Genomic DNA, 16,068 nt, shown 5'->3' with positions numbered 1-16,068 from the left:
TGTTCTTAGCAGAATTTTGAACTTGACTTCAGTTACTCAAGTTGGATGCAAAACAATTCCTTTACCATAACTACCAAACTACTTGCTTTTAATTTCAGAATAGCTGACTTTAAATAACTCTCACACTGGATGCTGAACTAGTTTACAAAATGCTTTTCTTCCAACATTATCTTGTAACCCTTCTCCCTTTTGTTTTTTTGTGTTATATATTTACTTCAGGATCACAATAACTGTGCTGACATCCAAGGTCTGGTCCAGCAATAGACTAGGTCTAGAGACCTGCCAATTGTGCAGATTAGACATTTGTTAGACATTTATCCACATAATGAACCCAGCAGTGGAATTTGCCTAGTAATGTACAGGTGCTTTATGGATAAACTGTAGTTTAGTACAAACACAATTTTTATTCTTCCTTTCCTTACCTTCTGCCTATCCAGAATTTGCTCTGTTGGGCAGGATAAATCGTTAATATGCCAGACATCAGATTGCTATCCTTCCAACTTAGACATGGTTGGGGATTCCCAGAAGAACAAGGCAAGTGCCACAAGGCTGGCCTTAAAGCATGCCTGAAGATGACAGATACCCCTGCCGATATATATGGTTTGTGACTGACCAGAATGTACCAGGTTTGTTCATGAAGGCACCAAATATATTTAGAGATGGTGGTATCGTGGTGATATCCTGAGGATATGAGTTTAAATCCTACCACGGCAGCTGGGGAAATTTAAATTCAGTTAACTCAATCTGAAATTAAAGTCTAGTCTCAGTAATGCTGAAATTATTATTGATCTCATGAAATCCCATCTGGGGTTCGTTAACATCCCTTAGGGAAGCAAACTGTCATCCTTACATGTTCTGGCCTATTTGTGACTCCTGATCCACAGCTTTCGGTTTCACTCTGTACAGGCAGGTCCATGCATGTTTTGACCTATATATTGTTATGGACCAGACTGGACCCCCTCAATATATTTTTAAAGAAGGTAGCCTAGACCTTAACATTTTCTTATTTTTAAAGGTAGATGTGAAGTGCTGTATTCCATATGTGACTGATTAAACTACTTGACGTTTAAGCAAACCACAATTTATTTATACAGCTATATAGTTAAAATACAAACAAAGGAAAGGGGAATTCATAATAACTATCTGAAAACCTGAGTATTTGCATTTGACTTGAATCATTTGGTGATAATGTGATGTCTGCTGAGAATCCAGGCATTTGGGTAACATGGTAGATTTGTTGACATGTCCACTTGTGACTCTCTGAGCAGGGAAGAATTGGGAGCAATAGCCCCATCTTCCATTCCTAGGCTCACTTCACGCAAAGTCTTAAGTAGAATTCTTGCCAAATAAATCACTCGTATCAAGCAACTCTCGTCGGATTTTATAAAATTTCTAGTTCCCTATGCTGAAGAATTACTGTCTGTGCTGAGATGCCCATTTCAAAAATAGGCTACATTACAAAATCTGTTGGGCGCTTATGAGGCCTTTAAAAATTTTACATCGAGGATTTCAAGTTCATAAAATTCTTACCTAACTTTGAACTTGTTAGGTACAATATTATCTATGTTGCGATCCTATCCAGGCAGTTGGCTTCTATCTCTTGAACTAAAATATTGTTCAGCCACATTATGTGTTAGTGTCACAGTAAGATTCCCAGTTTCAGTTTCAAGCTGCCAGTACAAAATACTGGCCTCTTACTTTCTATTGTTTTCATATAGTTTTATAAATGGTGTTGGATAGACTGTTAGGTCTGAAGGCTGCTAAGTTTCCTGGACCTGATGGTCTGCATCCCAGGATACTTCAGGAGGTGGCTGTAGAAATCGTGGATGCATTGGTAATCGTTTTCCACTTTTCTATAGATTCGGGAACACTTCCTGTGAATTGGAGGGTTGCTAATGTTGCCTTACTTTTCAAGAAAGTGGGGAGAGAGAAAACAGGGAATTATAGACTGGTTCGCCTGACGACAGTGGTGGGAAAGATGCTGGAGTCAATTATAAAAGATGAAATAACGACCCATTTCGATAGCAGTAGCAGGATAGGTCAGAGTCCGCATGGATTTTCAAAGGGGAAATTGCGCTTGACTAATCTTGTGGAACCTTTTGAGGATATAACTATGAGGATGGATAAGGGAGAGCCAGTGGATGTAGTGTACCTGGACTTTCAGACAGCCTTCGATAAAGTCCCATCTAGGAGATTAGTGAGCAAAATTAGGGCACATGGTATGGGGTGCAAAATACTGACATGGATTGAAAATTGGCTGGCTGACAGGAAATAAAGAAGTGATAAATGGGTTTGGGTCCCTTTCAGAATGGCAGGCGGTGACCAGTGGGGTAGTACAAGGTTCGGTGCTGGAACCGCAGCTGTTTACAATATACATTAATGATATACATAAAGGTATTAAAAGTAATATTAGCAAATTTGCTGATGACACAAAGCTGGGTGAGAGGGTGAAATGTGAGGAGGATGTTATGATAGTACAGTGTGACTTGGACAGGCTGTGTGAGTGGATAGATGCATGGCTGATGCAGTTTAATGTGGATAAATATGTGGTTATCCACTTTGGCAAGAACAGGAAGGCAGATTACTATCTAAATGAAGTCAAGTTAGGTAAAGGGGAATGCAACGTGCTCTAGGTGTTCTTGTAAATCAGTCAATGAAAGCAAGCATGCAGGTACAGCAGGCAGTGAAAAAAGCTAATGGCATACTGGCTTTCATAACAAGAAGAATTGAGTATAGGAGCAAAAAGGTCCTTCTGCAGCTGTACAGGGCCCTGATGAGACCGCACCTGGACTATTGTGTGCAGTTGTGGTCTCCTAATTTGAGGAAGGACATTCTGGCTATTGAGGGAGTGCAGCGTAGGTTCACGAGGTCAATTTCCAGAACTATCATATGTTTAAAAATTTGGAGTGGCTGGGCTTTTATACACTTGAGTTTAGAAGGATGAGAGGGGATCTGATTGAGATGTATAAGATTATTAAAGGATTGCACATTCTGGAGGCAGGAAGTATGTTTCCACTGATGGGTGAGTCCAGAACCAGAGGACACAGTTTAAAAATAAGGGGTAAGCCATTTAGAATAGAGTTGAGGAGAAACTTCTTCACCCAGAGAGTGGTTGATATATGGAAGTCTCTGTCCCAGAAAGCAGTGGAGGCCAAGTCTCTCCATACTGTCAAGAAAGAGATGGATAGAGCTCTTAAAGGTAGTGGAATCAATGGTTATGGGGATAAGGCAGGAAAGGGATACTGATTGTGGATGACCAGCCATGATTATAATGAATGATGTGCTGGCTTGAAGGGCCAAATGGCCTGCTCCTGTACCTATTATCTATTGTCTAATTGCTTATGGATACATAGGAATAGGGCTAAGCCATTCAACCCCTCGAATCTGTTGCATCATTCTGTTGCATCATGGTTGATCTATAGCCTAACTCCATATTCCTGACTTTGGCCCATGTCCCTTAACTTTCTGTTAAGCAAAGTTGGTACCTATTTCGGATTCAAAATTAACAACTTATTCTATATCCACTGCTGTTTTATGAAAGGGAGTTCCAAGCATCTACCACCCTTTGTGCATAGAAGTGCTTCCTAACGTGTCTCCTGAATGATTGGGCCCAAATTCACAAACTATGCCCTCCCAGAATTTCCAACAAGTGGAAAGAATTTATCTTTATCCTGCCTTTTCCTGTCAATATTTTGAAGATTTCAATCCGATCAAATAGGCCTAATTTGGGCAATCTCTCCTCAAACCTAACTGCTGAAGTAGTCCTTATGATTTTTGTAAACCTGTGTTGTACTCCTGTGAGGCCAATGTATTTTTCCGATGGTGTAGTGCCCAGATTTGCTCACAGTACTCCTTGTGGGGTTTATCCGAGGTTGAGTATAACAGCAGCATAACTTCTGCATCCTTGTACTCAAGTCCTTTAGATATATTCATCACACTACCTCTACATCCAAATGTTGATGGAACCTCAAAGTTTGTTATTTTGTAACTGACAAAAAAAACAATGTAATGAGTATCTGTCTTGAACCTAGGTTTCATTGAGAAGCTTTAGCTGCATCCCATCAAAAAATTAACTTGCGGTATTTGGAAATGCTCATCTGAAAGTCCTCCTGTCTAAATTTGCTGTGCTATCTGTCTTTATATAAGGATCACAGAATCCAGTAAAATGCTAGATGCCTGACTTAACTAGCTATCGGATTCAGGTTCATCCCAGTTTTTTACCCTGCATAATTGGGCATGTTGGAGATGTGGTGGGTTTGTTCAAGACATGAGTTTCAGCAATAATAGTAACTGAGTTAACTGTTACAGGTCTCTGGAAGCAACTTTATTTGAAGTGAATAATGTTGGGTGACTGAATTTTGGAATCTCAGAATTGTTATGGCATGGAATGGCGATGGAGGTAGGTTCAAGAGAGGCATTCCAGGCAGGCAGTGGTGGTTATTTGAAAAGTGTGCAAGGGAAACAGGAAAAAGCAGGAGATAAATACAAGGTAATGGGACTGGTGCAGACATAATGGGCTGAATAGCCTCCTCCTATGCCATAACAATTCTGAGATTCCAAAATTTAGTCACCCAACACTGTTCACTTCAAATAAAGTTGCTTCCAGAGACCTTTAACAGTTAACTCAGTTACTATTATTGCTGAAACTCACGTCTTGAACAGCCGTACAGGGTATCTTCCATCACCCTTGGTTTATTTTCCCATCACATTAAATCTATGCCATCTTGTTCTTTTCTTTCTTTTATTAACGGGAACAGCTTCTGTTCAGTTCCCTCAGCATTTTGAATACTTGCATCAAACCTCCTCTCAGCCTTCTCTCCAAGGAGAACAGTTCCAACATCTTCAAACCATCTTCATAACTGAAGTTCCTCATTCATGGAACCAGGGATGTGGGGTAAACCATTTTGGACAGATGAGAATTTTCTTCATTGAGAGTGGTGAGCCTGTGGAGTACACTACCACAGAAAGCTGTCCAGGCCCAAAGCATTATGTATCCCAGAGGAGCTGGGTATAGCACTTTGTGGCTGAAGGGGTCAAAAGATACAGGGGAAAAGCAGGAGTAGGTTATGAAGTTGGATGATCAGCCATGGTCATAGTGAATGGCGAAGCAGGCCCAAAGGGCTGAATATCCTCCTCCTCCTCCTCCTTTTTCTATGTGATCACTTAGTTTCGTGAAAAGATTTGATGTCCTGCATAATAGCTTAAGAGTCAGGCAAGGTTTTTTTGTCTTAATTTAAAGAATGATAATTTGGTGTGGTTTATTGAAAATGTCTTATCAAGCCAACTATGGAATTTAATTGCCTTTGTTGTGTATATTATATAAGTGAAAGTAATCAAAACCTCATGAAGCAAAGCAGAATAAATATTCCTTTTTATTTGTGTGATTCTAGTATGACCATGAGTAGGATTACTGGCTGTGAAATGGTTCGATTAAATGACCTACTAAACTGTTTCTTGTTAATCACAGAACATTTTAACTGGGATGAGTACTTAAAGGAAAATGGAGAAGTCCCTGCTCCTTCACATTGTTTTAAACAGGCAAGTAACCACAGAAACTGAATTTGGAATTGCAATCAGTTTGATACAATTTCATCATGACACATTTCTGATGTGCATCTGCATGAAGTTATTAGTTTAAATGACAAGAATAGTACTGTTGAAAATATGAGCTTAATTGGCTACATAGCATATATCCTCATATTCACATATTCCTAGAATAGAGCTGGACCTGGGATGCATTCTGTGGATGTCATATAATGTCCCTTACCCCCGCCTCTAATGTCCAACTTTGGCAGTATTCGACAATGCCAGAAACATGCTTGGCAGCTTGAGCGTGTTATTTATGCTCGCAAACAATGTGAAGGTCTGAGCTCAAATTGGAGTAACTGTTTATTTTTCCCATTCGAGGACATCTTGTTTCTACTTAAGCTTTCAAACTGTACTTTGGAAGTTTAATATGATTTTTCTTGTTTCCAGTTGCAAGTTGAGTGGTTCTTAATTGTTCAGCATTAATCACTGTTAAAATATTTCTTGTTTGTTCTAACTTTGAGGGTGGGAGAGCATTGCTCATACACTTGGTGTGGGTTTAACCTAGGTTTGCAGGGTTAAGGGCTATGGAATAGAGGTACAATAGGGGGTGATGTGCAGACAGAGGGAAAAACAAAGTTGGTTTAGAAGGCATTGTGAATATGGTCAAATTAAGGCTGTCAAAGCGGGGTCGTATTTATTTTGATGTAAGGAACCTTGCAGTTGGGTTGAGGGTATTGATTAACACTTGGAAATGTGATATCATGAGTATCATAGAGACATGGTTGAGGGAGGGACAGGATTAGCAGCTCTATATTCCAGAGTATGAAATCTTGAGAAGAAACAGAAGGGTTCTAAATGAGGTAATGTAACCTTGATCAAGATGTCAATGACTGCAGTAGGGATGGATGGCATCTTAGGTTCTTTAAAAAGGCTCTTAAAGTAAGGCTGTGGAATTAGTTTTTATTGTCACATACTGAACGAGTGTAGTGAAAACAGTTTATACGTCACCACTTAGTGTCATCTTGGGTGCAAAGATATGTATGTACTGCTTCTATAGTTACACAATCTTAGAAAATAGAGAAATAAAGTGTCCAGCATTGCAGAAGTAAAACTTCTGAACCACAGCCTTCCAATCCATGGTACTACACTGGTACCTAGCCTCCAGACTGCATTGGGTTTCACCTCTTGGATCACGAGGCAAGGACACCGCTTTTGACCACTTGCCGAGTCAGGCTGCCATGCCAGGAGGCTGCTAGGTCAGGCTTGTATGTTGCCATGCCACATCATGCTGGGAGGCTGCTGCACCAGGCTGGGAGGTTACCGCACAAGGCTGGACGTTCACTGTAGCATGTCAAATTGGGAGGCCACTCTGCCAAGAGGCAGCTGCACCAGGCTGGGAGGTGGTAATAGTACGCTAGAAAGCTATTATGGGAGGCCGCTGCATCAGGCTGAGAGGCCACTAAGGGAAGCTGTTGTACCAGGCTCAGAGGTCTCTAGTCATTGGAGGCCTGGAGAGAAGAATAATAAGAAACTTAGAGGATAAATGAAGAGGAGGAAGAACAAGAGCGCGGAGGAGCTCTGGCTGGAGCGTCCTACTCCGTTGCCATCTCATATTGGCCATATGGGCAGAATTTAAAGGAGTAATCACTTTGTGCGTATAATGTAGACAGAGCAAAGTCAAAAGGCAGATATATATACAAATCTCAGATGTGTAAAAGAAAAAGAAGGAATAATCCCAGTATGAATTGGAATAAGAAAGATTTCAAAGGCCTCAAAAAAGGTGTCCAGGGGAGTGTATTTTGCAAAAATGTACTTCATTCTTTATATATACATAGTTAATGAAATGTTTTTGTACAGTCTTTGCACATGAAGCAAGTAAACACTAGAAATTTGGCAATCCCAGGAGTTGTAAAAGCAAACCAAAGCATTTCTTGGGACATACATTTAGGCACCAGGAGGGTCCGATAACTGAACGGACTCCCATTGTACTTTGGCAGGAAGACCTTATGGTGGTCTTACCTCAACGTGCCTTGGTGCTTGCACCTCCCAACTTTTAGTGGTTCCTTCGGCATGTAGTCCTGGACCTTTGGAATGTGCCAGTCTGCAACACTTTGTCGGGGTCAACTCCTTTTCAACTGGAAGGCCAGCAAGTTTCAGGCAGACCAAAATGTATGTTTCACCAAGTTGATGGCGTTCCGGGTGCAGTTCATGTTTGTCGGTGTGCATTCTCGGGAACAGACCATAGAGCACAGAGTCCTGTGTTATGAGCTGCTCGGAATGAACCTCAATTAAAAACCATTGCATCTCTCTCCAGACTACCTTTGCAAAGACGCATTCCAGAAGGAAATGTGTGACAGAATTGTCCTCTCTGCAGCTCTTTGAGGGCAGCATGTGATGCTGTTGACACATTGTGTACACGTGAAGGATCTCGAAGGTAGTGCCATTCTCACACCAGCCAAGCTATGTCTCAGTGCTTCTCGGAAAATTCAGACCATGAGGCATTTTGCCAAATGGCTTTGACAGTCTGCTTGGGAATCACCTGACAAGGTCAACCCCATCCTTTTCCTGAAGGGTCTCGAGCATGCTACGTGCTGACCACTGCCAAATGAGGACTTGTGGTCCAAGTTGTTTTAATTCACAAAATGTTTCTATGAGGTACAGGTGTATGGGACAGTGTACTTGGAGCATTTTGCGGCAGAGAGGCCAGACCCCTCCTTTGTAGCACATATGTGAGGCAGGTAGAACATCAGTAAGCAGAGGCACTTGGTATTTGTGTACTGCAGAGTTGATGCAGCCACAAATGAAGGTGGCCATCAGGATGAGGATAGAGTAGGCCCCCTTGCCCAGTGCTTAACATGTGATGTCCCTGTGGACCCAATCCCTCTTTGACCTCTAAATGAAGTATAAGATGGCTTAGGTGACTGCAGTGTCAAGAGTTCGTGGATTGGCACAGACCTGTGCAATATACAGCAGAAAAACCAAGAGGACCTCACACCTGATCAGATTTTTAAAGCTCAGTTTCTGCCTCACCTTGGTAATATGCTCTTCCCAAGGTTTGGCACATGCCCTGGCCCCTCCGAATCATATACTCAGCACCTTCAGGTAACTTGTCCTGATGGTGAAGGGAATGAAGGATCAGTTGGCTCAGTTCCCAAAGAATGTGACCTCACTGTTACCTTGATTTACCTTTGCACCTGAGGCCAGTTCGAACTGGTCGCAGATGCTCATGAGACTGCGCACTGTCAGCAGAAGATGGCAATGTTATCCATGTCAATGAGGCTTTGACCTGGGGGCCTCTGTTGCTTCTGTCACCCCTCAAATTTACATTCTTCCTGATGGACTTGGCAAAAGGCTCTATGCAACACACAAGCAGCATAGAAGAGAGTGGGTTGCTCCGCCTGACTCCTGATCGGATTGGGAAGCTGTCTGGTTCCTACCCATTGATTGAGACTGCACTACTGATGTTGATGTAGTAAAGCAGTTGGATCCAATTGCAGATACAGTCCCCATAGCCCATTTTGCAGAGTACATCTCTCATGTAGGTGTGCAATATCCTGTCAAAGGCCTCCTCATGGTCCAGGCTGATGAGGCAGGTGCCCACCGCCATCACCCTGCACATACGTGATCGTATCCATAAGGCTTTAGTTCTTCCTGCCCGGTACAGTGCAAGTTTGGTCTGTACAATCCAAAGCAGGTGGCGCTCTCCAAAACCTAGCAAAGTGGAAATGTTAAGTGTTGGATTCAAGGCTGCCTTCGGGTGGTAAATCAATTATCTTGCTATGATTGAATTTCTTTTCAGGATTTGGCACTTCTGGATTGCTCTGACATGCAGTTTTCTCCAGAGTTTTGACTGAAAGTTTTCAACTCTTGAACTTTCTTACGGACACTCTTGGTTTGAAACCCTGTTCTGAGGGCTTAGTTGTGAGATATCTTGTGGTAGTTTAGCTGTTGTAAGGGTGTACACAGATAAGTGACTTTGAAATTTGTGTTTAATGGCTTCTTATAGAACTATGCAGAGAAAGATATTTGTTCAAAAAGTGTATTTACATTGTGTGCTCACTTCCAGCCAAGAACACCACCCACCAATGAGTTCAAAATAGACATGAAACTTGAGGCTCAGGACCCAAGAAATGTTACCTCAATTTGTATAGCTACTGTGGTTGGCATATCTGGAGCAAGGCTACGATTACGATTAGATGGGAGTGACAACAAAAATGACTTCTGGCGATTGGTTGATTCATCTGATATACAACCTATTGGAACTTGTGAGAAGAACAGTGGAATGCTGCAGCCTCCACTTGGTAAGGTTATAAAACTTCTGCTTGAGAGAGAGCGATCTATCTTTGCAAGTTTTGAGAAGATTTGTAGCTCAGGTTGAAGTTTTGGATGTAGGTTGCTCGCTGAGCTACAAGGTTCGTTTCCAGACGCTTCATTACCCTACTAGGTAGCATCTTCAGTGGGCTTCAGGCAAAGCACTGCTGAAAATTCCTTCCTGTTCCTTTTCTCAGGGGGTGGTAGATGGGGTCTAACTTGATGTGTTTGTTGATAGAGTTCCGGCTGGAATGCCATGCTTCTAAGAATTCTTGTGCATGTCTTTGTTTGGCTTGTCCTAGGATGGATATGTTGTCCCAGTCGAAGGGTCACATCGAGTGAGACCCCATCTACAACCCCTGAGAAAAAAAACAGGAAGTGACTTCACCAACCCAAGGAAACCCAAACATATAAATAGAAAGCAGGAATTTTCAGCACTGCTTCACCTGAGGCCCACTGAAGATGTTACCTAGTAGGGTAACAAAATGTCTGGAAAAGAACCTTGCAGCTCAGCAAGCAAACCTACATCCAAGATCTATCTTTTAACAAACCTGATAATGTGTATTTCATAAAGCAACCAATCAATATGTTGGTACCACCATTATATGTAAGAAATCTGAAAAGTTTGTTTTTAAAGTGGTTCTGTTTCACGTTAAAGAAATCGCCAATACATGTTGTTTTAAAGAGCTGGAGGCATACCAGTTTCATGGGGTTTCTGTTCACTGCAAATGATTTGTGCCAAAACTGAATTGACATCAACATTGTTTAGGTTTATCCCAAAATACAAAAAGCACGGATAGCATGAAAATAGCCTTCCCTGAAAAAGAATTGATATAATTATTTGTGGCATTCTGCAAGTCAGGGTGATGGATTGTTAATAAGAATGAGTATTGGACTTATCTGGGAAGTGTCACTTTACATTTCAGTGCACATTATATTATTGTAGTAATAAAAGTTGAGACATACTGCAACAGAAAGGTAATAATTATTTGCATCTCTACTCCAAAACGGAAACCAGATTAGTTCAGAATATGTTGAAATTTACGAAGACATCAACAGGTAAATGTATTTTTTTATGGGGGAGAGAAGATTATTGACAAGATTATGATGCTGGTCTTTAAAATACTGACAAATGTTAAAGATGTTAAAGAGCCCTTCTTGCCAAGTGTTGAGCTCCTCAGTGTTCTGGATCCATATCCTGACTCAATTGCATGGGCTAGCCAATGCTTCCCTTCGAATCCATGCTCCAGTTATTTGAAATTCCTGGGCCTTGATGCTTTTGCAAAGACCTTCTTTGTTTCAGCATCCACAGGTAAAATGGAATACTGTAGATTGAATTGATGACACTACATCTGCTATCACCAGTTTGAATTATGTCTGGACTGTTGAAGGGGTTTGCCTTCTCTGGGCAATTTGCAAAAGATTCCTTTTTGAGAAAAAGACCCTTCCAAAAATGTTTTTACTGCTAAACAGAGGGCACTAACTGTAGAATGCTTTGTCAAGCTCTGAACCTCATCAGAGGCTAGAGGGCATGTAACCGTGTAAATGGCCTTGATCCTAAGTGCAAAATTAATCACAGGTCTACATCCTTGTAAGGGGTAGAACTTCATCCATGCTAAAGATTCATTGGCATTCCAGGTGAACTTAAAGATCCTATCACTTTATTGGGCATATGAAGTGTTTTTTGGAGTGGACCTTTCTGCTACTTCAGTGTTGGCTAACTGATTTGTTTATTTATTTGTTCATTTTTTTTAATGAGTGAACAGGTTTCAGAATGAATGCTTCATCCTGGCCAATGTTTCTGTTGCGAACACTAAATGGAGCAGAAATGGCCCCAGCGTGCATATTTAAGAAGGTAACAAAATCTTTTTAAATGATTAGCTAAATTTGTAACATTTTTAAATTATGCTTGGTGCCTCACTGCTTATTGGATGTTTGTAATAAAGTTAATTTTCTTATTGTGTAACATATCCTCTTAAATAATTAGGCTGCACATGGTCCTGTAAAATAGTGCTTGTCTTAGAAGTTGCCATTCTGTAAAAAAATTAACTTGTGTTCTTTTGTTTTAGTGACGTGAACATGATGATTAAAGTTACATTGTTATTCCAACGGAAAACTTGGACTGATTTTACCTATTAAAAAACTGATAAACCATGCAGTAGTGTACAAAAAACCCTTGAAGTCAGAAATTAATTCTGAAAACTGGCGGGTGTGGGAAAATATAGACCAAAGGGCCTGTTTCCATGCTGTAGACCTCTATGACTCTCGGAATGTTTCAGTTTGAAGACTTTGACTTAAATCAGTAAATTGAGGTTGATGTTGTGTCGTGCTGAAGCAATGTTTGATTTTGTTTATTCATGGGGACTGTGTGTTACTGGTGATACCAGCGTTTATTGCCCATTCCTAATTGCCTAGAGGGCTGTTCAGAGTCAAGCACATCACTGTGGTTCAGGAGTCACATTTAGACAGACTAAGTAAGGACAGCAGGAATACCTTCCTAAATGACATGAATGAACCAGGTGGATTTTTTTGATAATTGAGATGGTTTCATGGTCATCATTAGACCCTGAATTCCAGATTTTTGTTAAAAATTGAACTCCACTGACAAGCTGGGATTCAAACCTGGGTCCTCAGCACATTACCGGTGTCTCTGGATTAATAGTCTAACAATAACATTGCTAAGTCCTCGCCTCCACTATGTGCTGCATTGCTGGAGACAACTGTCTCAAATGAGCGAAGAACCTTAGCCTTCAAAGGTGCGTATAAAAGATTTGCCAATATTTGAAAATCAGACATCAACCCTTTGCCACTATTCAATTGGAGAAATGCTGTATCTCCCGCTGTCTCTCACCTCCCAAAAACAGAATGGAAGATAATGATGAGGAGCTTGCTCTTCCAATCTCTGGTTTCTTCTATTCTATATTTGGTATAATTAGCTCGCAGTGAATCCATCAGCAAATGTGAGAGTGAAATAATCTGTGATTTGGTGCAGTCAGATGATCGACAACAGCAATGTCACGGGTAGCCACAGTCACTGGCAACAAGAATTGAGGTTAAAGGGTTGGGGAGCAAGGCTCAGGGCCAATACTGGTGGGAGTGATGTGAGGAGTAAAGTTCAGAACTGCGGGTAACTATGCAGGTGAACTAATCTAGAAATGTTCCTGTGCATGACTTCCAGACATTGTCATCAGGTAGAATTTACATATGATGCCATAGCAAGTACAGCACTGCATGCATGCTCTTTTGAAATGGGGCTCAGCAAAGGAAGGAATAGGGAAATGGGAGTGGGGAGAAGGAGAGAATCAGCAAACACTTCCTTAAAATTATGCTTTAAAGACTTCAACTTAAAATTAGCAATTGGGCCAAGGTATTGCTTGGGTGTGGGTGAAGTATCACCAATGGAAGAGAGGAGTTTATTCTATCAGCTGCTAATGTCAATTGTTACTCTACTGCAGTTTTGGCTTCTTTCAGTGGTTATTTTCCTGTTGTATAAATTAAAATTCCCTAAACTCATCAAATTGTGATCCATCCATGTGTTTTGGATTTCTGTTTAGTGAAAAAAATGATGCATCAATCATTTATCTGCAAGCATTCTACATTGATAAAAGTTTATTGCACATCTGAAAATGTTGAATATAGTCGCAGCCCAGAAATGCTGGATTCTATTTATTAAAAGGAATAACAATCCATGTGTTCTATGTTAAGTTCATGCATGCACTTCGGCAGGGGAAAAATACTAATGTCTTTTCTGTTTGAGGAACCTCCAAGTCCTCAGCACAATCATTTCAAAGTTGGGATGAAACTAGAAGCAGTGGATCGAAAAAACCCTCATCTGATTTGTCCAGCAACTATTAGTGAAGTGAAAGCCGATGACATTTTCATAACATTTGATGGCTGGAGAGGCGCATTTGATTATTGGTGCAGATATGATTCTCGTGACATCTTTCCAGTTGGATGGTGTGGCATGACAGGCGATGGCCTTCAGCCACCTGGAAATAGAGGTAAGGTTTTAAAATAGATTGTCATTTTGTACGAAGTTTGCCAAAAACAGTATTCTAAATTGTGGAACATTTTAGACTAAAATTTCAGAAGATCTCTTGTAACTCTTGTGCTACATTGTGCACATATAATTTTATCAGCCTGTCTATGTTACATTAATATATTTGATGTCTATAAACTGACATTGCAGATGTTGCTAAAGCCCATGTAGTTGACCTCTATAGATCAGTAATTCAGTTTGTTTAAAATGAACATTGTATAATATCTTGCTTTGAAGTTGTGGATGAATGCTGACTAATTTGTAGTTTTCTGCTTCATGTATTTTCTATGCTCTGTTCCAATAGTGTTTGTTGGAATACACATTATAGGCAGTGTAGAATAATGTTCCTTTTATATTTTTGCTCAACTGTCATTTGATTTGTGTGTGTGTGTATGGTCCGTTACCCTTCAGTGTAAATAAAGAATTATATTCAAGGAAAAGGACTTGTCATTGGTACATCCCTTTTGAGAAAGGTCTGTAGGGTATTACTTATCAGTATAGAGCTATTGAACTTTTTCATTAATATTATAAAGTTAGTCAATGGTTGGTGCTCTGTAGTCCTTGTATATTTTCAGCCATGAAATTGAGTTTTTGTGTTAACTATAGGTTTTATGAAAAAGTCTATCATAGATTGCAAGTATCTATCATATTTACTAAGTGCACATTACATTGTTTAAGCTTAGAGTCAAATAACCTTGGTTGATTCGTTTATTTTACTGATAAAAGCAAAAAATAATGATTTATTCAACAATGGCAATTGTCTCAAGGGGGCTACCAAAGCAGTTGGGGCCTGGTGATGAAGGCTGCCAGAAGGGTTGTGTGGGAAGGGAGTCTGCATGATGAGGGTAGTGAAAAGGGCTGCAAAAGGAGTGGAGTTTGGAGGAGGAGGCTGAGAGTAACACTTCAGGTCAGGTGCAAAGATGTGGTTACCAGGTTTTTGACAGAATAGCTGGAGAAGAGAAGGAAGCTGAAAGAACAGGTGTAGGAAGTGGGCTGTTAAAATAATAGGAAGGAAAAGACTGCAAGAGGTCGGGTTGAGGCGAAGGTGATGATAATGGGTGGGGCTAGGAAGGAGGTACAAAATTGAGTTTGAGGTGAAGGAGACTAAGAAGGAGAGTCAGGAAAGTGGCTGAAAGGGGCTAGATGGAAGGAGGCTACATGTATGGTTGGAATGGGAGAAGAAAGCTGTAAGAACAGAGGGATGGGGAAAGGGAAGAAAGCTGTGAAGGGGTATGGAATGAGAAAAGGAGGCTGCAAGAGAGTTTTGGTGAGAAAGAGAGCCTGAACAGTTCAAATGCAAGAGGGTTTTGAGATCAAAGAAGGTGCAGGCGGGCTTGGGAGTTTGGAGTCGGATGCATGTAGTTGGGAGAGGGAACATGTGAGGTAAGAGCAAACGTATTTGGCCCTTTTGGCCTACTCTGCCTTTCCTAAAGATTATGGCTGAGCTGTTTGTATTCTGAATTCTGTGTTCCCATCAACTCCAATAACCTTTGATTCCGTTTTTGAACAAGAACAATCTAACTTTGCCTTAAATATTTAATTACCCTGTCTCCACTGCCTTCTGAGACACAATTCCTATTTCACATCTTCTCAGAGTAATTCTCTTAATCTGTCAAAAATAAGGCAATCCCTGATTTTAAATCAGAGTTGAATCAGCTCTGCACTGTCCCTAAGGTGAATCAATCTTTTCATGTCCACCTTGTCAAGATAGTCAGAATCTTGTACACTTGAATCAAGTCACTCTTCTAAACTTCAATGTAAACAAGCCCAGCCTACTCAAGATAATCCACAAGTTATTTTAAGATAACCCGCTCATTCCCGATTAACTGCCTCTGAACCTACTCCATCCTTCCTTAAATATAAAAATCACACAACACCAGGTTATAGTTCAATAGGTTTATTTGGAAGTACTAGCTTTCGGAGCGCTGCTTCTTCATCAGGTAGTACTTCCAAATAAACCTATTAGACTATAATCAGATGTGTGGTTTTTAACTTGGTCCATCCCAGTCCAACACCAGAACCTCCACATCATGGCTGCCTTAAATAATGAGACCAAAACTACACATACTATTCTAGTTGGTGTCCTACACAACTGATGCAGAGCCTCTTCTTTTACATTTACATTCTCTCTTCATGAAAGATAGCATCCCATTAGCAGCCTTGATCTTTTGCTGTACCTGCATACTAAC

The 16,068-nt window shown here is 40.7% G+C and overlaps 1 protein-coding gene across 2 annotated transcripts in view; it reads left to right on the top strand.

Annotated features, from left to right (window-relative positions):
• Positions 1–16,068, top strand: part of LOC122554984 (polycomb protein SCMH1) — a 114,325-nt gene that overhangs the window by 53,327 nt on the left and 44,930 nt on the right. For both annotated transcript variants that reach the window (XM_043700486.2, XM_043700485.2), the window contains exons 4-7: positions 5,468–5,538; positions 9,596–9,830; positions 11,607–11,695; positions 13,598–13,841. In XM_043700486.2, coding sequence (XP_043556421.1) covers positions 5,468–5,538; positions 9,596–9,830; positions 11,607–11,695; positions 13,598–13,841 — 639 coding nt within the window. The remainder of the gene's footprint in view (positions 1–5,467; positions 5,539–9,595; positions 9,831–11,606; positions 11,696–13,597; positions 13,842–16,068) is intronic.

This window comes from Chiloscyllium plagiosum, unplaced genomic scaffold (genome assembly GCF_037043375.1).
Source record: "Chiloscyllium plagiosum isolate Xiang-an unplaced genomic scaffold, Cpla_swu_hap1 HiC_scaffold_12, whole genome shotgun sequence".
NCBI lineage: Eukaryota > Metazoa > Chordata > Chondrichthyes > Orectolobiformes > Hemiscylliidae > Chiloscyllium > Chiloscyllium plagiosum.
Note: the sequence above shows the minus strand (reverse complement) of the source record. Positions and strands in the feature narration are given on the sequence as shown.